Source organism: Pezoporus wallicus, unplaced genomic scaffold (assembly GCF_028554395.1).
Source record: "Pezoporus wallicus isolate ANWC-B61680 ecotype Strahan unplaced genomic scaffold, APGP_CSIRO_Pwel_v1 contig_7293, whole genome shotgun sequence".
In the NCBI taxonomy this organism is placed as follows: Eukaryota; Metazoa; Chordata; class Aves; order Psittaciformes; family Psittacidae; genus Pezoporus; species Pezoporus wallicus.
Window position 1 is genome coordinate 997,880 of NW_026637242.1, and position 24,020 is coordinate 1,021,899.

Below are 24,020 nucleotides of genomic sequence, written 5' to 3' on the forward strand. Positions count from 1 at the left end.
CATACATGACAGAAACAGTAAGGTCTTTGTGCACTGCATGCTGTGTCTGGAAATGCAGTGCATTATATGAAACGAGTTTTGTTTTCACACAGGACAGTTACAGTTGGTGCTGGAAAACTTTATAGTCCAAATTGCTGGAAATCATTATCTTTATAGAAAAGAGCCATTTAATTAACACTTTCAAAATATGTGCCCCTATACATGTGCTACCTGCTGGTCATTGTATCTTTTGAATGTCATGCTGAGAGGGTGAAGGAGGACAAATACACCAGGCAGTCTTGGCAAAGAAGCATTTATACTGTATAATATTTTCCAGAAGGACGCTCTAGTTTTAACATTGTCTTTTGTTTCTGGATTATAGATATAGATGAATGTGAAAGCAGCCCGTGTGTAAATGGTGCCTGCAGGAACAATCTTGGATCTTTCAGTTGTGAATGTTCATCTGGCAGCAAATTGGACTCTACAGGACTGATATGCATTGGTGGGTATTTCCTCCTGTTATTTTCCCTTTTTCTTGCCAACTTGAAAAGCATTGATCATATTGATTAAGCAAGAAATAATGTATTTGAGTAATTTCCCCACTATTAGGAGACAGTATGTCTCCATAGGTAAGACCAAACAAACACATACTTAATTTGATTGCTTCAACAGGAACAGGAACAAACTGAGAGAAACGTAATTTATGAGGATGTCAAAACTGAAAGTGGTGAAATGCAGTATTGTTTGGTGGGAGAGAGTGCAGATGTCATTGTTAATATAAATTACCTTGTCCTTTGGGAGAATGAGAATATGGGTAAAGCTATTAGTCTGATAGTAGAGAAACTGTACAGCAAAAATTCCCATTGAGTTCTTCAGCTACTTTTAAACCTGAGACAAGAAAGCAAGAAAAAGTGGAGGAACATCTACTCAAATAGTGATAGGAAATCACATGGCTTCTAGGGTTCAGGACATTGTTCATGAACTGCAAAGAATGATTTTCCTAGCTATAATGAAATGCTAATGGCTTTCATTATAGCACAATCAGATACTTAACCTTTTATGTAGGAATCTGGTACAGGTGAGTAAGACAGCTCTGAATTTGTCAGGATCACTGCACCTGAAGCAGACATAGTATTATCTTGATTGTATACACACACACACACAATATATATATTTACGTGTGTATTTAAAAATAAATAATGTTAGCATCCTTTGAGGATTCTGTTGCATTGAAAAAAAAGCAGAGCATTGCACAGATTGTATTGGAGTGAGCAGCAACAGTTGTCTGGAAGATGTCATTGGCATTATCTTTGGAAGCCATTCATTAATGATTTTTTTGCCTTGCCTGTCTAAGAAAACTCAAAGGATTAGAGACATCTGTACTTCTCAGGTGATCACAAGCTGCCATTGTTTCCTCTTATTTGTGTAACATAATTGAAGTCATTTTAGTATACATGGGTTAAAGTGAATTGGAATGTCACAAATAACTGAGTGATGCTAATTTTAAATGTGCCTTTTATTTTAAGATGGATTTGTCTGGTGTTCTTGGTTCAACGTTCTTGCCTTGCCAAGGTTTTCTTCAGATAGGAAATTAAATGCAAAGACTGAAGTTTCTATTTAAGGATGGAGTCTGTCTGTGCCTTAATATGTTTTTAAGTGAATATGTTTTTTAAGTGTTTTTACTTTTGTGCCTAAGCCTTCTCTTAGATTTCCCTCCAGCATCACTGGCCAGTGAAGTTTAGTATTGTTTTGTTCTTTTTTTTACCTTGTGTTAATTTCTTGATATGATCCTGCTAATCTATATTTTTTTGTACTGCATATTTTCAGTCTTGTGTTCTCACATCCAAAGATGCTGGAAGTTCAGTGAGAGCCTAATTCTAACAATGTTATGGGTTTTTTTTGCGAATGGTTTCCACTGGTATGTTTAAGAGTGTGCGTTCCCACTTGGCTCAAATATTAGTGATACGTAACATAAAATGTAAACAAAAAAGAAATGCCTGAACAGTCAGATAAGGAGTGAATAATAGAAGCCAGCTATGTACTGTGAGCCTAATTGTTAATTTTTCACATTGACCAAAATAGTCTCAGAAGAACGTTTTCTGTAGTAGAGGTGAGCATATGTTAGGACAGAAAGGTCAGAAGCACAGCTAATGCAAGGCATACTGATTTATAGTGTTAGAGCCCAATTGTGTGTTTTTCTACCTTGGCAAAATTTCCATTGGAATTGGTAGTGATTAGAGAAGGCCAGACTGGATTATTGAAAAGTAAGTAAGGGGTTGGAAGTTTTAAGTAGTTTACCATGTGAAAAACTTTCAAATGCTGTTGTACGCTCTTCTACAGTAGAACAAGTTGTTTTTTCCCATTACCACTGCAGTGAAAGATTTGTATCTTGAAAGTATTTGCCCTAATTTTTTTAGTGGCTTGCTCCCTGTAAATCATTCCTGTAGCATCAGATAAGAAAAGCATGTGCCAAAACATCAATGTATGGCTAAAATAGTGATATCATTTGGGAATGTGTTGTGTTCTCCATAAGAATGATCAAAGGTACTGTCAGATTCTGGACCTCCTCTTTGTTTTTTCTTTAATTTCAAATTCGCTCTCATGTCAGAACCAGAATCAGTCCTACATTATGTGAGCTTTTCTTTCTTTTATAACTAAAGTTATTGAACTTAAAAACAGCACAAAATTTTTAAGTAAAATCACATTGCACCAATGTTAGGATAAGAAAGGATTAACATGATATTACTGTTAATTTCATTTTTACAATTTATTGCTCCAGTGTATTTGTTGCTACTTGGTCTTATTGCTGATTTTCACTGTCTTGTCAGATGAGATCATGTACAGCATGTGAGACTGATATTATATGGTAAGGCTATATGGCTGTTGCGTGTTCTTTACTCAGTTTGGGGACAGAAGGCTTCAGTCTGTCAATTCCTCAGGTTGCTAAGCTCAGTCTGCTCAGCCTCAAGGCTGAAGACCTAGGTTTGCATCCATATTACCTGTACAAATTCGGTATAGATGTGAGCCATTTGTCTCTTTCTGTGAACTTTCCTGGGCAGCAAAAAGGGGACATGCTCAAATTACATTCAGAATTCAAGTCACAGCATTTGCACTCAATATTTCAGCTGAAACCTCCAGCAAACGAGGGATGATAGTTCAGCAGCATCCAGCAAAAATGTTGACATATTTTGCATTTATTTTGCTTGCACACTGACAGTGTTTGCAAAGTTGAGTCTGCACTCTTAGAGGAAAAAAGTGTTTTTTTTTTAAATGCATCTAAAAGTGTTAAGTAAAAGTGTTTTGCATTGTTATTTTGGGAATTGCTTATACAATAGCAATGCTGCTATTTATGCTTTTTAAAGTATGAATTTAATACATGTTTTTTATGCATGTTTTGATTTGTGGAATTCATAAAGTGCGCAACAAGTAGGCTGCCATCTGCCTGTAGTATGCATATATTCTTCTTCAAGTCAGAATCAAAGAGATGCAAGCCACCAAAAGAATGCTTTGATGCTGGATAATAACTTTTTCACCGAAGCAAGAGTCACAGTGACTGCCAATTGTAGATTTCAACTGAACAAAAGAGATTATGTAAAATAAAGGAAATAAGAAGATAAGACAATCACACTTCAGTAAGATAATGTAGATGCAGCTGGTATGAGAAAAGTCACCTGCTAATATGTATAATTTAAATACTTTTTGAGATATTATTTTGATTTTTCCATCCTGTAAAGTTGGCTACTAAAAAGAAATAATATCGAGCTCAAGAAACTTCTAGTTGATAAAGTAATGGAAGCATTTACATTTTCATAAAATAGAGCAGAGACATCAACATGTGGGCGGCAAGCTGGATATGGCGTAAAAATACAGATAAACCCCCTGTATTTCCTCTCCCCAGGTTGGTCCCTCAATGTGGACATGTGGTGACTATCCCATGACTGGCTAAGAGCTGACCCAGCTAATGACTGTGCAGGTTTCATCTTTGATCTCATTATGTTAACCCAAGTCTTGACTGTTAGCAAAAGGCTGATCAATGTGTGGAAAAGATGCCTTTTCCACAGTTCTACACCACTTGTTAGTTTGTGCACTTTTTCAAGGGTGGTGTTCTGCCTCACAATTTTGAGGCCAATGTTAACTTAAGTAATACAACTGTTTTATACTGTTAATGAAGTACATTGCCCAGTTTCTAGAGCTGATTCCAGTCACATTCTTGTGCCAGTTTTTTTCCTCTTTCTTTAGCCAAAGAAGGGTTGTGCTCTCTGTGGTCTGCATAAATTTATTGCTTGACAATTCTGTAGGAATGTTCAAGTTGTTTAAAAAAATAGTTGGAATGATTGTATCTTAAGCACATTGCTGCTAAAGATTAGGTATTAGTAATACTCATCAACAGCACCTAATAGATGGTCTGGCTTTTTGTACATATAACATATATAACTCTTAAAGCCAAGTCCTATTCCTCTTTCATTAGTCATCTCATTAAATTCATCTGGGCCACTTGCTTAGCTTTGTACTCTGAGTATGCACATATAATGAAAGTCTACCAGTGCACACTTCCCAATATGGTTTTGTTCTTTACAGATTGCTTTTTCTATCTGATCACAAAGGTTGTTGTCTTCTTCAAGGAATTTTATACCATTTGAGTGTAATATTGTAAAAGTACTGAGCAAAAGTGTTGTAAGTACAAATTCTAAATTATGTAACTGATTTAGGATCTAACCACCATTTTGAAAAACAGCTTGGGCACCAAAAGTGTAGGTATAAAGACTTGAGGATTTAGGTATGTAAATGAGAATTTCAGAAGATTTCAGGCAGCAGAGACAACAGTTGTGGCTGAAAATCTCCCCTCTGCTCAGCGGCTGTCTAGCCTGGACAGCAGTTAGGAGGTCCTGCCTGATGTGGCTGGTCACTTACTGAAATGGGTTTGCCCTGAGCTGCTCTGGGTTCCCAGCCTGGTAACTCAATACATGATTCAGGAGCTGGATGTGCTGGGGCTGGGCTCTCTGGAGCCAAGGGTGGGGTATAACCTAACAGGCATGTTCAAAGCATAGCTAATGCACCAGCAAAAGTAAACCCCTAAAAGAATACAGCACACCCTTATCCCCCACATTTTTATCTCTATTTCCTTCCTGACAACCATGAAGGTTCACTGGTGGGAGAGAGGCAAGAGCATCTGGATTTCATAACCCAGTGATCTAGACAGTCATCTGGAAGGGTCTGAGGTTGTGATCTCTGCTTTTGTTGTGACTTATCTATTTTAAGCTGATCAGTGTCTTGATAAAAAAAATGAATAAATCCACTGTAGTATCTGGAGGACCTCTGCTAGCTGTGGGACCTGAACTATAAAATGACTCAGTGTTCACTATTGCTCACTTTTAGTGATACTGCTATCCCTTTCCACCACATCTAAACTAAAATATGTACAAAATTACTTTAATGGAAGGTTTTCTTTTAAAAGAGAGCCTGTCCTCTCTTGTCTACTGGTGGCATGAACATGGCATGCTAGCTGTTTTTGCTGTGATGATTCCATATTGTTTTCTATTCTGCTGCAGATAGTCTGAAGGGGACTTGCTGGCTTAACATCCAAGACAGTCGCTGTGAAGTCAACATCAATGGTGCCACACTGAAATCTGAATGTTGTGCTACCTTAGGAGCAGCTTGGGGCAGCCCATGTGAGCGATGTGAATTAGGTATGCTCTCATATCCTCCATCTTTTGGGCTCAATAATCTTAAAGACCTTTTCCTTTCCTAGATCTTTTTTGTGATCTTTTGGGAAAAGAGAAAGGCCACTAGATAGATTCTCAGGATTTTCTGTGTAGAAAACAAACAGACAACACAAAAACCCTATGAAATGAAGTTGTCTTATTTAGCATTATTTGTAATCTCCACCATCAAAGATCATTCTAATAACTTAGGATGTTCTAATAGCATGTGGATAAATCTTTCAGTAATTACATGTGTTTCATCTCCACAGGGACTGTGCATTGGGCTAGGAAAGTAAAGACTACAGTGTTAAAGTGAAATATCTGGTAAAAGTCTTGTGGGTTTTTTTATGCTGTGGACTGTTAACACTTTTTCCAGCTGTTTTCAAATACCTGACTTATGTACAATTATTGATTGCAGAATAGTAATGCTGTTAGGTTATAGGGCTAGGTCCAGAAGTTGGAAGCAGGAATTCCAACTGTGTGCTTTATTTTGGAAAAAATACTGTGCCATGTTCTCCCCATACAAGTAATTCTCCCCATACGAGTAATTCTCCCCATTTGAATAATACTGCTTGCAGCTGAACTAGTGCAGGATGTTTTAGCTTTTAATTTTTAATTGGCACAATCACTATGGGTACATGTATCCAATCTAACAAGCATGGTGCAAACAACATCCAACAGGGCTCTTAACTGTGCAGTGCAGCATCAAGCAAAGATAAAGATTTGGGCTCCAGCAAGCAGCATGGTCAGGTTAGACTGGTGGAACTGATCAGTCACTGATCAACCTAGACAGCTAATAAGCTCAGTCTGGGTATATTTGACCATTTAGTTTCCTATTCTCTAAACTTCAGCAAGCTTTCATGTAACTACATCATGCAACATTTTACATCCTAAAATAATGTGATTTGTCAGATACTTTATTAAGCTGCAGTGGAAAAAAAGCCTTTTGTGATAATTGGCATCACTAAAGCTTTAAATCTTCAGGCAAGTGTACAGGAAATTTACCTTTTAGCTACATCTGATTGCAGAGGTTGATATGAGTAGATTCATATCTACCTCTTCACCTGAGCATTCTTGTCTCTGTTATGGAAAGCACATGACAGAGTAATTGTCTAAGATTTAATTTGCTCAACTATTCATTTGTTTTAAGCAACATAAATGATTCACTGCCTTTCTTGATTTATGCTAGAACACTCACCACCTTATACAGTCAAATTATTAGAGAATTCAGAAAATATATTTATTTTTAAATTACTTACTCCTATGTTTCTATCATTCTGATCAGTGATATATCTTTCTGGCTTGATTCCAGACACAGCTTGCTCAAGAGGATTTGCCAGAGTGAAGGGTGTTACCTGTGAAGGTGAAGTTTTTGCTTGTTGCTGAAGATGTCACTATTTTTTGTCTTTAAAAAATGAGATAAAAGGGGATTTATTACATTGGTTTTGTTAGGCATAATCATATTGAACATCTTCACAGGCAGTTACTGACTGTGGGGGAAGTGTTATGTTACATGTTTGTTGAAGAATATAAAAATGATATGCAGAATGGAAATGCTCTGTCAAAATACATTTAATCCCTTTAATTTTTCTTTCTCTAAAGCCATATCCATCAGTTTTCTAAGAGAAGTGAGTGTGGGATCTTAGTGCTCTATGATTGAAGATCTTGAAAGAGTCCCTTGAGACTGAGCCAAATGCTTGTTCAGAACAGTGTTCAGAGAATAATGCAGTATGGATGAAAGCCTCCTGCTTTCTTTTATGTAGCTTAAATTCTCAATAAAGCTGTAACTGTCTCCTTCACATAACTAAACTCTTTGTTTCCCAAACAGATGTAAATGAGTGTGATGTTTTCCCTGGGATTTGTCCCAACGGGCGGTGCATAAACAGCAGAGGCTCCTTTCACTGTGAGTGCCCTGAAGGACTGACACTGGATGGAACAGGGCGAGTCTGTTTAGGTAAGAGCACATTCAACTGTGCTAGCTTTCTAGGTGTGTCCAACAGCTGTCCAAAGTTATTCTCAAAGGAATGTGAAAGGATTTCTGAATTCCTCAGAAAGCAGTTTGTTAAGTGTATGTTTCAGTTTAGGCTTGCTGAAATGTCAAAAGCCTATGGCAGTTAATCCCTTGAGGGGGAATATGAATGTTTGTGGTAAAGACTTGTTTTGCACACAATGCAGTTAATAGGTTTTGCTAGAGTGCTGCCCTTACTCTGACTCCTATTTGCAAACAGCATTGTCTGGTTTACTGAAAGGTAGTTGATAAGCAGTCAGCAGCTTGTGATGCACTGCGATGCACTGCGAATCTGTGAATGGTGCTCTTCTCCATGGCTATCCAGTCATTTTGTGAAACTCAGATACTACCTTGTAGCACTAATTTGATCTGTCTGGGAGTAATCAAAAGAGTGTAAATAAAAATAAGGCTTCATCTTTGTTGTACAGATTAATATCTTCTACTGCAAAACGTGATGTCCATGAAGACCTACATTTCTCTAGGAAAGACTTCAAACATAAAAAATACTGAACCCCTATTTAAGTTCCAGAAAACAGAAGTATTCTGTAGCAAGTCTATTTAGTATTGTTAGTCAGCATCTTCAGAAATCGGTGGGCAGAAATGAAGAAAGATAAAAGTCAGGATGTACTGGATATTTAGAGTAGGTTCAGGAATCCATATTATTTGTTCTTACCATTTCTAAAGGACTGTAAAAGTATGACTGCTGAAAGCACTGATTTCTTTTAAGAAAACAGCGCAGAGGAATAAAAAATAAGTTTTCAGCCCTTGCTTTATGTCAAAGATTCTCTTACTCTAACATTCAATTTTTTATTTCAACAGTGATCTCTTTCCTCAAGCAGACTGAAATTTAAGGGAATTCTTTTGCTTTAATTGTGCCTTACCAATAGCTGCTACAAATAGTTACCAAGTTGTGTTTTTTTTTTAATTCTAGAGATATTTTTAAAAATAAGCAGGCTTTTGAAATCAAACAGATGTGTATAATCAGTATAAATGTCTCAGAAAAAAAGAAACAATAAAAAAGCAAGTCTGCACAGTTGCATGTATCTGTTACATTTGTGTGTACATATGCAGTTTTGCATGTTAGGTTTTACTTGATACTCCACCTTCCCAACACCAAACTTACTGTTGCCAGTAACTGGCACCTGTGGCCATCAACCCTGTATTATTTCTCAACGAAAAATATGGTGAGAACAGGTGTGAATTTAATTGTGGTGGGTAGCTATAATGAAAAGTTGGAACAAAGAATCTGTTTTCAAGCAATACACAGGATTCCTTTACCCTCAAAGACACATTCCCTTTTCTTATTTTAATGACAAAATGACCTTTAATATTGTAACAGTAACATTACATGTATTTGCCTATGCAACACAAGCACTGCGCAATATGTCATGTATTTCTGAAGCATGTTATATTTCCTACAGGATCCACTACAGTGTTTTTACGGCAAACAAATACTTATTAGTAGTATGTTTGCTGAATCTCTGGAAATTAAAATAAATATGATCATGGTATTCTTTTAACAGTTTCTGTTTCTTATATTTGCTTTTAAATTGTTTAATTTCAGATGTGCATAGGGTACAAAAAATTACATTATAAACCTGCATAAATTTGAAGGGCTTGTATGGAGAATACTTCAGCAGCTCATCTGTGTTATTTTTAGATCTTGCATCTTCTCCAAAGCTTTTTTGCTAAGCATTTAAGAGTTCCTTTAGGTTTTCTAAAGCCTAGCCTTCAGTCCAGTATATTATATGAAATATTAATGCTTATACTTATAAAGAAAATACAGCTGTCCTGCCTCATTCAAACAGGAGTACCAATTCTCACATAAACCAAAACACAACTATTCAGCAACTGTATTTCGATAAGGTAATTGTTCCCAGCCTGGGATACCCAGCTCCATCATCTCAGGAAACTTTATCTTAAAAAATACCATTTTGTTTTGTATCCTGCCAGTTACTCCAGATTGTTCTGCTGACAGGCAGGGTACTCAATAAAATGACCACACACTAGCTGTATAACATGTACAGTTTATTAAACAAGAACACTAAAGGGAATAATCACACTAAAGCAAACAAGCACACTAATATGAATCAGGTATATATATGTATATATATATGTAGTAAATAAGCACAGTAAAGTGAATCAGATAGAGATATATATAAATATGTATAGCACTGAGGAAATTAGCAATGCATTACATCATTACTGCACAGAGCGAACAATGATTAAGAACAAATACATCACCAGCTACAACCGAATCATCATCCAGGCCCACATTTCAAGCTGGGAAGCCCTGTTGCAGCCAGTGCCAGGAACCCCCAGTTATTTGGAAAAGTCCTACACGGTGCATCCACCCATATATGTGGCTTCTTAATCACTATTCTCTTTATGCAGTAATTACTTGATATATTGCTGATTTTCCTCTGTGCTATACATGTGTAGAAGCACTTATAAAACAAAGGATAAAATTACTATTTTTTGTTGTAAAATGAGCAGATATCCGCATGGAGCAATGCTATCTGAAATGGGATGAAGATGAGTGCCTTCAGTCCATGACTGGCAAGTTTCGTATGGATGCCTGCTGCTGTGCTGTGGGGGCTGCCTGGGGCTCTGGCTGCGAGGAGTGTCCTAAGCCTGGCACCAAGCAATATGAGGCTCTGTGCCCCAGAGGTCCTGGCTTTTCCAACAGGGGAGATATTCTAACTGGCAGGCCATTTTATAAAGGTAAGGGTTCATTCTTGGATTTAAGAATTAATTACAGGTACACCTGGGTGCATATTCTAAGAAAATGTCAGGATTTGTGTGTATGTTTATTATGTACTTGAGATGAGAGATGTTATAAAGATGGTTGCCTGAAAGAGCTGACCTTACCTGTGGAAAACTCTGTTTGCATGGTGATCAAGAGTATTACAGGAGCCTAAAAGGAAAAGGTGCAATGTTTGAATTTGGTAAGGAGTAAAGGGAAATTACTACAACAGGACTGAAGGGAGGGAGCTCTCAATGATGAGAATAGCAGAAAATGTGCACCTTGTTTTTTAGGTAGTGCTTTGCAGAGTGAGGCTCCATAAAGTCAGGGAGTTAACAGTTAAGCATAAAATATGATGAAAATTTGGCCAGGGTTCTTTGAAAGAGAGACTGAAGAAGGATGGGTACTTTCTATGGTTTGCATAATTAATACGTGATTAAAAGTGAAGTGTGTCTGTTGTATTAACATTATGTGGGCAATAACAAGGAGCTGCAGTGATAAAGTAATAAATAGAAGCCTCTTGTCCAAATTTTACTAGATTCACTTCCTGTACCGCAAAAAAAAAAAAAACTGAAGAGGCTGGAAAATGTTAAGTAAGCAGATCTGAGGTATTTTAGGTGACTCAGATATGAGAATAAGACCATAATTTCTGTGTGCAGATGCTGAGGTGATCCAGAATTATTTTATTATTCTATCTGTTTTTAAAAGCATGTATTCTGAAGCATTTGCATTGAAATATGTTGAGTCAATTGAGAAAACTTTAAACAGATTAGACCTCTCTTTCATCGTAAGTAAGCTCTGATTTTCAAATATTATTGTTTTCAGGCAAAGCTCACAACATTAAGTGGTGCTTTACTCAACAAAAAAGGAATATAATAATTCTATATCACAAATAAAAATATATAATCATAAAAAAAACTTTTCTAAAAATATTTAATTTGAAACAATAAATTCTTAATTATTTAATAATAGTAAATTCTTGTCCACTCGAAGATTTTTGCAAGGTTTTGCTTCTTGTTTCTGCTTTTGTATTTGGACCACATTTTTCTGCCATTCACATGCAAGATATGGAAGTTTGTTTCATCAGAGATGGTTCTTGGGTAAAGACATTCATCCAGCAAATTACATCGCAGTGTGAAAGAAAAGCTCATTAAAGTTTTTAAATGCTGTTGGGGGAGTGCATATGAGGGAGGCTGACACAGGAAAAATCTTTATTTGTCCTGGGCAAGATCCTTTAGCATCCTGTGTTATCCAATGCTCCAGCAAAATGGACTTAGAAGAGAAAAAACATTTCATTTGATATTCTACAAAGGTTACCCTTTTTTAAACTGAGCTCCGGATACCACTGTGGCAATCTCAATTTTAAAAATATTGCAATCGACCAGGTAATAGTTGCAACTTTTACAAGCTGGTTGAGGAACACCATGCATTAGAAAGCAAAACAGAGCGCAATACCCACACTGGCATCATAGAATTATGGAATCATAGAATGGTTTGGGTTGGAAGGGACCTTAAAGATCATCCTAAACGTCCAACTTCCTCCACAAGCTGGGACACCTTCCACTACACCAGATTGTTTAGAGCCCCATCCAGCCTGGCCTTGAACACTGCCAGGGATGGTGCATCCATGTGCATCCATGTTCAGCAACCTGTTCCAGTGTCTCCTCACACTCAAAGAATTTCTTCCTAATATCTAAACTAAATCTACCCTCTATGAGCTTAAAGCCATTCTCTCTTGTCCTGTCACTTCATGCTCTTGTAAATAGTACCTCTACAGATTTTCTTGTAGCCCCCTTTTAGGTACTGGAAGGCTGCATCATGGTCAAGAGTCTCAGCTCAGGAAATTTCACTAAATTTGGTTGATTGCTGATGCATACAAATTGGTTTGGTTATTGGGAAGCAAAGCATAAACAATTCAACAGGTAGGGGAACATCTTTTCTCCCCTCCCCCAGGCTTGGCTTCAGCCTAGCACCTCTCCTCCACCCTTCCTGGTGTCTGCCTCTTCCTGTCCCATGGATGAGGCTGTTAGCAGCACAGAGCCTTGGAGACACCGTGACAGTGTCCCTTTGTCACCCATTGTTTCTTAGTCTTTTCTTTTACTGCTTTTTCCTTCTTATTTATTTCCTGTGCCCTGGCATGGGCTCCTCCATGAGACAGAGTCCCTCAGGGGTGTTCCTGCTATAGCTTGGGTTGCCTGCAGCCCGTGCTCCTTCAGGGTGTCCTAGCCCCAGTGTGGATCACTTGTGTACTCATGTACATGGATCATCCATAGGTCATAGTCATTCAGGGATCTCCCTACCATAGTAGGGGTTGCATGTGCGTCATAATCCCTCAGAAGTGTCTCTGCCCCAGAATGCACCCTCCATGCACCACTGTCCCTCAGGGTGTTCCTGGCTCTGCTTGGGTCATCTACAAGCCACAGTCCCTCAGGCATATCTCTGCTGTGACGTGGGTCATCCACAGCCCTCAGGGATGTCCCTGCTCTGTTGTGGAAATTCCAGAGGCTGCAGTCCCTCACAGGTGTCTGTGCCCTGAAACAGGTCTTTCAGGGCTAGCAGTCTCTCAGGGGTTTCTCCTCAGAAATTAAGTTCTGCCTTCCAAGAGTGCATCTACATTCCTGTTTCCAACAGTGCCCTCTCCTGCTTACCTTATTGCCACATTTTTCCATTCTGTGTAGGTAGAAGCCATCCCTCCAGACTGCTGCAACCCAAACCCTGCCTTTAATGCCCAATACAACTGGTGAAGAAGGAACAGGAAATTTCCATTAAATATATATACATTAATGCTTAAGGATGATCTTTTCTTTTGTTTTTATTTCATAGATATCAATGAATGTAAAATGTTTCCTGGTATGTGCATGAATGGTAAATGCAGAAACACAATTGGAAGTTTCAAATGTAGATGTAACAGTGGGTTTACTGTAGATATGGAGGAAAGAAACTGTACAGGTAAGTCTTCATTTTCCACAGTTTTTCCTAGAATCAAAGAATAGCCCAGGTTGAAAGGAGTCTCACAAGATCATCTGCTCCAAGCTTTTATGGGAAAGAGAACCTAGATGAGATTATCTAACATCCTGTCCATCTTGGGAACATCCAGTGATGGGGAACTCTGCCATGTCCCATCGGCATTTTAAAGGAACTTGAACTTGTTGAATGGCTTGGTGATCTGTAAACTTAATGTCATTCATTAACTTCAGTTTTTAAGAGCTTAATCTTTGGATGGAATGGCCAGCTGTCTTAAGTTTCCCTTTTAGAAAGTGATTCTTTTATAAATAGAACATTCTTTTTGTACATGTACATTAGGAATTTTTTTAAAAGTTGTTAAAAGATACTTAGGTCATGTTCATTCAACTTGAAAAATCAGTAAGTATCAATAGTGAAGCCAAGTTCAATGTTTTAACATACAGATAAACTTAATTTATGTTCCTTCCTTTATGGACATTTTATTGCCAAATAAATTTTGAAACTCCACTACAAATTAATTTTCATTTAGATTTCATAGCCAAGCACACACAGAGGCACCTCTGTAATACTGAAATCCATTCAATGTTAAATCGATATTTGTATTTAATATAAAAGTTTGATATTTTGTTTTTTACTGCCTGGAAAAACTAAAACAGAAGATAAGCGTGATAGTTTTCTGATCATGAGAACCCAGATGCCTGCATTGTGGGTGGCTCTGTGCTGAAAATGAATTAAGTTTTGTTGTACCACACCGGCGTCCATAAAATAATATGAAGTGTGGGTGGTAAGGCATGTTAACTGAGGTTGGTCTGGATGTTAATGTTGCCCTAACTGGTGATTTCCTTGGTTTTATAGTGATTGTATTGATGAGTAATGCATTTAACAAATTTTTATTTCTAAACTAGCAAGAATAGGTCAGAAAACTGCTCCCTACAAAAGCTTTTTTTTGGTTCTGTTTTCCAATGAATATTTGTTCCGATTAAAATGTGCTACTGAGCAGCTGTAGAGAGCTTGTTTTTATTAAATGGAAGACTTTAAGATTTATTTATTTTTTAAATTATTTTTTAAATTAGCAACAATATGTTTTATAAAGCTTGCAGATACACTGTAACATCCCAGGCCCAGCACATCCAACGCCTCCACACATCTGTGTTTGAGGACTGAGCTATCCTGTCCCGGCAGAAACCTGGCTGTGGGGAGTGACATAGAGGCAAAGGAGGCTATTGCATGTGGTGAAAAAAGAACTGTTTTATATCTTGAATAGATTCTTTAGTTAGTCTTATACTTGCCTATTTTTCTTCAGCCATTTACACAAATGAGTCTGCTGCCCAGCTTACCAGCGTATTGCAAACATATTGATGCTCCTTTCTGATTCCTTGCTCCCTGGCCTTCTTGGATGACAGAACCAATCCTATGCTTTATCTTGGACTAATGTCTTCATTGTTTCAAGTATTCTGTTATTCCCTGTACAGACTTCATGGTTTCTTAATATGTGAAAATTTATGACATAGCAGTTAATGAAGCTGAAGGTAGAGAGTATGCTGGAGAACACGAAACAAAGGCATTGAACCCTAGTTCACCCCAAACAGTGAGTGGGCAGTAGACTAAGGAAGGCAGAAGTCTTATAAATATAGGAGGAGGTAGTAAATAGCAGGGTCTGCAGTTTTTCTTTCTAGTCGTCTCCTTCAGCACTGGCCTGTCCCACTGGATCATATCCATATTACAAATTACTGCTTAGCTTCGTGCCTCATTAGCAGTGTGTATTACAAAAAGCTCTTCCTTCTCTTCTTTTTACCTTCTGCAAACCTGCTAGTTTTCCGTAGTAAGTTTCATTCAACGTTAATTAGTAAGATAACCATTGAACCATAAATCTGGCTTTCAAAGGTACTACTTTAATTCTTAATAGAAAGGGCATATGTAAGCTTACAATGCTATTACTGGATAAATGTCTTCATAATAAGCCTTTTAATATCAGTGGCACTATAGCCATGAAGTCAGTTGGTACCTCTGTATTTATAACAACTCAGAATTTATTACAGTTAGTAATTTCCATAGAAATCTAACCTTAAATTACACGTAATGGAAGCCTTAGTTTAATCTATAGTTGAGAGCTTTGAAGGCACTGCTCTATGAATCTTTCACAAACTTGTAATTTATATTCATATCTCATATTCACATAATCAAATATTCTTTTAAATATTAAACATATTTAATTTTTGGCAGTTGATTTACATACTACATATGATTTTTGTAGGGTTAATTTATAATGGCCAAGTGTTCACTTCTGTGAAAAAGCAGAATAACCTTAAACTTTGTTTGATTTTTCTATCTCTCCATTACTATAAAACAGACATTGATGAATGCCGGATCTCCCCTGACTTATGTGGAAGTGGTACTTGTGTCAACACTCCTGGAAGCTTTGAGTGTGAGTGCTTTGATGGTTATGAAAGTGGATTTATGATGATGAAGAACTGTATGGGTAAGTGTTGCCAGGATGACCTGGAGTCTGTCCATTTACCATGCAAAACCTGACTGTAGTCTATACAATATGAGCTCTGCTCCACTGAACACTTTATACATATAATTATTGTGACTTCTTGAATAAATGAGGCAGATATTGCTGCAGATACAAGCTATGCATATAGCTTTGCTTGTTCTTTCTGCCTATTACTTTTACATGTCTCTTTGCAGATATTTTAGAATGGCAGCAACTATTCATTCATGTGTTTTAAAAATGGCCAATGCGATATCCAAACATTTGGTAAAGTTAGGAATAGAAGGCTGGAGTTTCAAAAGTAGTGTGATTCACTTTTCCTTCGTTCTTCCAGTACTTGAGAAATTTTGGGAGCGTTTTCTGAAAAATCACCTCTCTAATCTGTCTAAAGTTGTAAGAATAGATATGGAGAAACCAAAAAATACTAGTCACCTTAAAAATAATTGAGTTAGTATTGTGGAGTACTTTGTGAAATACATCATGAAACATATAATGAAAGTGAAAACTCTTGAGATTTTCACCTAGAAGAGGCTGAATGGGTCCTCCTCCTTGCCCTTCTTGAAGACTGATTTGACATTTCCTCTTCTCCCACCCTAAAGATCCTTGTGTTATTTCCATGACTTTTCAGAGATGGTCAAGAATGGCTTAAAAATGACATTGGCCAGCTTCCTTTCAGTACTCATAGGTCTTGATGTCTTTTGTCAGCAGTTCCCTTCCCTCATTTCCCCTCATCTTTCTGCTGCAGCTATTAGACCCTTAACATCCCTTACTAGGGTGAAGTCCTGGTGACTGGCTTTCCTAACCCAATCCCTGAATACGCAGACAGTGTCTTTGTATTTCTCTTACATCACCTGTTCGTGCTTTTAGCTGTCTTATGTTTCCTTTTTTTGTGTGTTTTAAGTTCTGTAAGGAGCTTTTGTCCTCATTAACTGAACCCAAATATGTGGTCCTATGACCACAGGCCTCCTGTCACCTGTACTTAATATCCTGCAAACTGTGATGATTTTAAACTCTAAAAGTCAGCAATCTTTGCCTGATTCAGAGATGAGTATAACAAAGAATCTAAACCATGGAAGCTGAATAGCCTTCATGAGTACAATGCAGAGAATCAGTACTGTATGGTGACCATATATGATCTATAAGGCAGAGGCAGGGAAGCAAGATGTATAAATAAACAGAGTGAGGAGATAAGACAAGAAATCACTTCTTGAGGGCCTTTTGCAGGAACTAAGAAAGGGAAAGGGTAATGTTCAACAGAAACATTTTGGAGCTGCAAGGACTATCCAAGCAGGATAATAGCAAAAGAGATGTTGAATTCTGTCATCAGGCAGATTCTCCCTCCATGAATAACCGCAAAACCCAATGATATATTGGCCAAATTATCAGGCTAATGAAAGATAACACTAGTCTCCCTGTTGAATAAAAGTCTATTGTTTCAAGCGTAGGTAGTCATAATGCTTCCTGGAAGTCCAAAAATGTATGTGCTTCTTGCAATTTGAATTTTTAAACCTTTGGTCATATTTCTTTTCATCCACATCTACAGCATTAGCTGGTTTTTTGAGGTTTGTGAGTCAAATAGTCAGTTTGCCATTTTAAGGTGTAACAAGCATATTACAAACCACACAAGAACATATTCAGGAGTTACCAAACTGAATAGCCATTCAGTTTAAAGTTTACACATACATCCTCATTAACAGCATCCACAGACAGCAATTTTAATGCATACATAGATGAGTGTCTCGTTGCATTAAGAAGCACTTTTTTCAAAATTTCATCACATTCATACATCATTCTAAATGGCAACTATTCAAGCAATTGCTGTCTTTTCTTGTGCCCTGTGTCTCTTAGGATACTTAATTTTGAATTATGGATTTCTGATCTGATTGAGGGGGAAAATGCCCATTTTTAGAGTTAGTAAGTATAGTTTTTTGTTTGGTTTGTCAAACACTATAGGAGGAGTGGCACTGCTTTAATGAAGGAAACCTTTTATGTCTGAGCTCCAGGTTTTGTCACATAGAGGCACTGAGAATTGCTTTTCTCTTTGTTACTCCTTAGAAATGATTTCTTATTTGTTTATCATGGTTTCTTCACAGATATTGATGAATGTGAACGCAACCCTCTGCTGTGTAGAGGTGGCACATGTGTGAATACCGAAGGGAGTTTTCGTTGTGACTGTCCTTCGGGACATGAGCTGTCACCAGGACGTGAAGAATGCATAGGTGCCAGCTATGTACCAACTCTGAGTGGTAGTCTGCAGCTTTCTGACAAGACTGGTCATTTGTGCTATGAAAACTTCTTGTCTATGGCAAGGATGGGGTTTCAGGAATGCTTTATACAAATTCATGCTCCTCCGTTATATGAGTAACTTTATATGAGTATTTTACAGATCCTGTAATATCTATAGTGCCCTTAACACTGTTGACTTCAAAGAGGAATATTTTACAAGGCCTATTAGAAATTACTTAGCAACTCAAAGGACTGTACCACACATGGTGGCAACTTTTAAGTAAAATACTTGCAAGCACAACATAAACGTTCCTACAGTCATAAAAAAAGTGTTGTGCCTTATTGCACAATGTGCTCTCCTTTTTGCACACAATTCACCAAAATGGTGAAAAAATGCAAAAAATATAATGCCTATTGTCTCCTTCGTTTCTGTGTTTGATGCGTAGTTCCTTCAAGAGATGGTTTAAACCAGCAGACTGTGCAGTTAATGCTCACAGACCAGAAACAAAGAAGATAAACCTTTGGACACTGGCTTAAACATACTGTTCAGAGCTGCCATCCTGGTTTCAGGTGGGATGGAATTAATATTTTCTTAGTGGCTGGTACAGTCCTGTGTTTTGTCTTTAGTCTGAGGACAGTGTTGATAACACAAGAACATGGAACTATTGGAACAAGTCCAGAGGAGGGCCACAAGGATGGTCAGGGGACTGGAGCACCTCCCGTATGAAGACAAGCTGAGAAAGTTGGGGCTGTTCAGCCTGGAGAAGAGAAGGCTGCGTGGAGACCTCATAGCAGCCTTCCAGTATCTGAAGGGGGCCTATAGGGATGCTGGACCGGGACTCTTCATTAGGGACTGTAGTGACAGGACAAGTGGTAACGGGTTAAAACTGAAACAGGGGAAGTTTTGATTGGATATAAGGAAGAAGTTCTTTCCTGTTAGGGTGGTGAGGCACTGGAATGGGTTGCCCAAAGAACTTGTGAATGTTCCATTCCTGGCAGCATTCAAGGCCAGGTTGGACAGAGCCTTGGGTGACGTGGTTTAGTGTGAGGTGTCCCTGCCCATGGCAGGGGTGTTGGAACTTGATCTTAAGGTCCTTTCCAACCCTAACTATGCTATGATTCTGTGTTTTAGTTGTTGCTAAGTAGTGCTTACTCTAAATCAAGGACTTTTCAGTCTCTCACGCTTTTCCAGTGAGGAGGGGCACAAAAAGCTGGGAGGGAGCAGAGACAGAACACCTGACCCAAAGGGATATTCCATACCACAGCATGTCATGCTCAGTATAGAAACTGAGGGGAAGTTGGCTGGAAGTCACTGATCACTGCTCAGGGATGGGCTAGGCATCCACTTGAACTGGAGCACACTAAGAAAGAAACTGAAAAAGCCTCAAAGCCATCAGTTTAAAATATTACCTCTCGCCCTCATTCTTTAGCATTTGAGCAGTTATTCTGCATTCTGAGTAACAGGTAATTGATTTGAATAATTGTTTTCCAGATGTAAATGAGTGCTCATTAAGTGACAATCTGTGCAGAAATGGCAAGTGTGTGAACATGGTTGGAACATACCAGTGTTCCTGTAACTCTGGGTACCAGGCTACTCCTGACAGACAAGGCTGCATAGGCAAGTGTTGTACAGTTTCACCTATGTATTTCTGCTTCAGTGTATATTGTTTCATCTGGTCTTTCTTTTTATTTAATTTGATGCCTGCCTTTGAAACTGAGCAAGACCATCTTCTCTTCTTCTATTAGGCATATCATGAACCTTTACTTTAGAAATATAAAGAAGGACTAAAAGTATGGCTGCTGTATTGAGCACTGCTGGGTACTTTGGGAAAAATATATTCTTGGTACTACTCCATTAAAATCAGAGGCTTGAGCTAACAATCAGAAAATATCGTGTGATTTCTTGATCAAGCAAGAACAGCCCCGTGCATTCACATTTTCTTGCTATTATATATTAAATGTTTCATTATAGTAATACTGAATTATGTAGTTGTCATCACACTGGTAAGGAGAACAGAGGTATAGAGATTTTTTTATTTATTGGTTTTTGGTTTAGGGTTCGGTTTGTTGATTTGTTTTGGTTTTTTTTTATCCCCAAAATATAAATTTTGCTACATTTCAAGCTTTAATGAAACCTAAATTTTTCAGGGATTTTCTTTTTTTCCTCTCCACATATTTGGGTTTACACTGTTTTGCAAAACACAGAAGCAACAATGAACAAAAGTAACTACTAAAAGTAGCCACTTGCTCGTGCAAGACGAAAATGCAGTTGAAAGAGAGAAAGTTGAACAGAATTTAAATCAGAGACAGTAGAGTGAAAATAAAAATTCTGAATCATATCACTAATAAACTGTTTCATTTCCTAAGTACAATGGCAAGAGAAGATTAATTTTCCGTATAAAAGTAAACTTACTACTACTAATGTTGCTTCCACAGATATTGATGAATGCATCATAATGAATGGAGGCTGTGACACCCACTGCACTAACTCAGAAGGCAGCTATGAATGTAGCTGCAATGATGGCTATGCTCTCATGCCAGATGTCAGGACATGTGCAGGTAGGTTTTAATATCTTAAAACTTCCAGCATGGTATCTTTACGCTGGTATTCTTTTGGCCAATCTGTACCAGAGTGACAGAATTATTATCTGCATTTTTTTTTCTTAGATATTGATGAATGTGAAAACAATCCAGATATCTGTGATGGTGGGCAATGTACTAATATTCCGGGGGAATATCACTGTCTCTGTTATGATGGATTTATGGCTTCTGTGGACATGAAAACTTGTATTGGTAAGTAGCTGTATGCAGCAAATTTAATGCAAGACTAAATGTTCTGCAGTTAATGTTTTAAGATGTTCTGCTGAATACTTGAAAGTAGGTATTGAACCTGTGTATATTATAAAAAGAAAATCTGTACATCTTTCTCACCCATCACTGTAGACGTCAGAAAGGCTAGAAAAAAAAATTGAGAAGTCCATAGACAAATCAAATCACATAGTTTCAGAAATAGGAGAGATTTAATTGTAATTATGTGGTTCCTCCAAAACACCTCTATTGAGAGATGGAGTGCCCCAGCATTTTCTTCTGTCCCTTGTAAATATTACTCTTTGTAAACTTTATTCCTTATAAACTTTATTCCTTCAACTACAGAATGATATCATAAGTAATTATAAAGGAAATTAAAAGAATCTTGTCAAATTAGCCTAAACTTTTTAATTTATCATGTTCATATGAAGTTCTTACCTTTTCCATTTAATATAAATTTTCACATTTCAAATTTTAAGGTGGTTTTGACTATAGTAATAACATTTTTTAATATTTTGTGAGCATCTGTCAAACAAACCTTCACTTTTCATGTGTGTACAATCGCACAGACACACACCCTGAAGAGGAAACAAGTTATATGTAATGCTGAGAAAAGCTGTCCAGATCTGGTTTTGTCTTTTTTATTCTACGCTTCAGTTGGGCTGAAGATTTTCTTTTAACGTTCACTTTTATGTTATTCCACATTCTTGTTCTCAGTTTTGTGCACGTATTTCATGTTTATTCTACCAACTTAAAAGTTAAGAACCGACCTCTTGAATAATTTTTTTCATATTAGCTATAGCGTGTGGCTGTAAAATCAGAATCCTTTTTTAAAATTTTATACACAACTGTTCTTCTGTAAAGAAACAGTACCTGATGTTAAGGTTAAAAGCCTACAGTGAGAAATTGTGAATTTCTGCCATTTATGTAGTTACTTTCTTTGCTAATGGCATCATCCAATTTGTCAAAAAGCCTCTGGGTTAACTAAATTTTTTTACGGGACCTAACATTACTTCCAACAAAGAACTTGGATTTGTTTTTTTTTTTCCCAGCAGAAATATTTTCTATATCTTGTATTTATTTTACAGTATGTGGAATTAGGTCATCTTGGCATTAGTGTAAAATTGGAGCTATTTGAATAAAGTCAAAAAGTTGACTTAAATGTAACTCCTAACAAGACTATGTTTTAGTACAAGTTTTAACCAGATCTTTAATTATAAACTATTTAGGTCCCAAATGAGGTGGATTCTGGAATAATGTTAAAGCCTTATATTATAGTTGAAAGCCTACATTGGGTATTTAGCGTGCAGTAGAAGACTCTATATCACAGTTCAGATACAAACTGTATTGTTGTTTAGGAGAGGTTTATTTCCTAATAGAGAGTTTTCATCACCTGTGTAATGCTCAGTGCAACTGGGAAGAACAGGGGGACATCAGCAGCTAACTTTTCTCCCTCTTGAAACTTCAGAGTGTGTCAAGGCAGCAAGTGCTGAGCAGCCAGACTGTAGAGCTGATGAGGAAAGAAGTCTGGCACAAGAGCACTTCTACAGTCATGGTGCTCTGTTTTTTTCTTGTGCTATTTTATTTTATATGGTTGTGGAAAAACATTTCTGGTTGTGGCTTACTACTTTTTCTTTCTATATAAATTCTTATTTGAAAGACAAATATAGCTATATTATGATCAAAACCATTTTTTAAAATTCTTTAAAGTGATTTTTATAAGAAGTAACTAGCTTCACAGACTAATAATTAGCATTCTAAATAAATTAGGAAACACTGTTATATTTGGACTACTCATTCATCCTTACTTGCTTTTAGGAAATTAAAAGAATACAGAATGGAACAGCTGAAATTATGATAAATATTAATAAATGCCACATGTTGTAGGGTTGGACCGTGCTTCTAATATTTATACCTCATTTGAAGTATTCCAAAAGAGAAAATATGCTGTTAATCGACAGTAATATTCAACTAATAATAAATTTATGTGCACTCACAGATGTGAATGAATGTGATTTGAATTCCGACATCTGTATATTTGGGGAGTGTGAAAACACTAAAGGTTCCTTCATTTGTCACTGTCAGCTAGGATATTCAGTCAAGAAAGGAACCACTGGATGCACAGGTAAAGTAAATTTCCATCACATCTGTCATACTTTCTTTGGCTTTCAGGAAAAATATATGCTAAAATCGTAGCACACAAGTAAGAGATTGGTGTCTCTACATAATGGTAAATATAAGACTAAGTGTTTTACATTCTTCAGTGTGTATCCAGAGTTTGAAAAGACACATTCCTTGACCAATATCTGTGTGATGTGACTGCCCCCTTACATAATGGTAATTCAAAGGCAAAGGTTTTATCAACATAGCTTGGCAGAATATTCTGTGGTACAAAATATAGTTTCGGTGGGCACAGCTGCATTTGTCATTGTATTTATTTGTCATACATACCTAAAGTCTGAACTCATCTGTCAACTACAGCTGCATGAAATGACCCTATAGTCTAGGAGCAGGACACAGAGAAAGAAGTGAAAGAAAAGAATGAAGAAAAGTTATGTTATAAAAGGGAAAGTTTATGCCATTCTTCAAACTGTGCTAACAGATTTTAGAGAATCATAGTCAGCCAGTTTTAAACTCTATGAGTTCCTTTGATAGTTAAGCAGTACCTTGTCTTCTTCAAGGTGAGTTCATTGCATTCAGGAAGCTAAGTTTATCCAAAATCATCCTCCTGGGAAAATTGACAGAATTTCTGCTATAATTTGGTCTTTAAGAATTTGTTCTGTAGTCACTAAAATCCTGGGCTAATCATTTTTATAACTGAAATGTTTCTGTGCATCCAAAGCTCTCACCTCATTTTTAGACATACAAAGATTAGCTTATTAAGTGTATCTGGAAAATAGCTTTAATTTCAAACTGAAAAGCAGTTGTATCAAAGCAGACTGTTTGTCATGTTTACAAACAAACAAATAAAAAAAAACGAAATGAAAATACAACTGTCGCTATTTTTTATTCATGTATAATATAAGTAACTTGCATGAACCTCTGTTTTTTAAAGGACTGCAAACCTGCACAGTGGAAATAAGCAACATGTAA

The 24,020-nt window shown here is 37.1% G+C and overlaps 1 protein-coding gene across 1 annotated transcript in view; it reads left to right on the plus strand.

Moving 5' to 3' along the window:
- FBN2 (fibrillin 2) overlaps positions 1-24,020 on the plus strand; it is a 157,922-nt gene that overhangs the window by 82,972 nt on the left and 50,930 nt on the right. The window contains exons 20-31 of the mRNA XM_057404425.1: positions 362-481; positions 5,529-5,666; positions 6,994-7,044; positions 7,510-7,635; positions 10,186-10,413; positions 13,259-13,384; positions 15,750-15,878; positions 17,987-18,112; positions 19,612-19,737; positions 20,556-20,678; positions 20,787-20,912; positions 22,927-23,052. Of these exons, the coding sequence (XP_057260408.1) occupies positions 362-481; positions 5,529-5,666; positions 6,994-7,044; positions 7,510-7,635; positions 10,186-10,413; positions 13,259-13,384; positions 15,750-15,878; positions 17,987-18,112; positions 19,612-19,737; positions 20,556-20,678; positions 20,787-20,912; positions 22,927-23,052 (1,545 nt within the window). The remainder of the gene's footprint in view (positions 1-361; positions 482-5,528; positions 5,667-6,993; positions 7,045-7,509; positions 7,636-10,185; positions 10,414-13,258; positions 13,385-15,749; positions 15,879-17,986; positions 18,113-19,611; positions 19,738-20,555; positions 20,679-20,786; positions 20,913-22,926; positions 23,053-24,020) is intronic.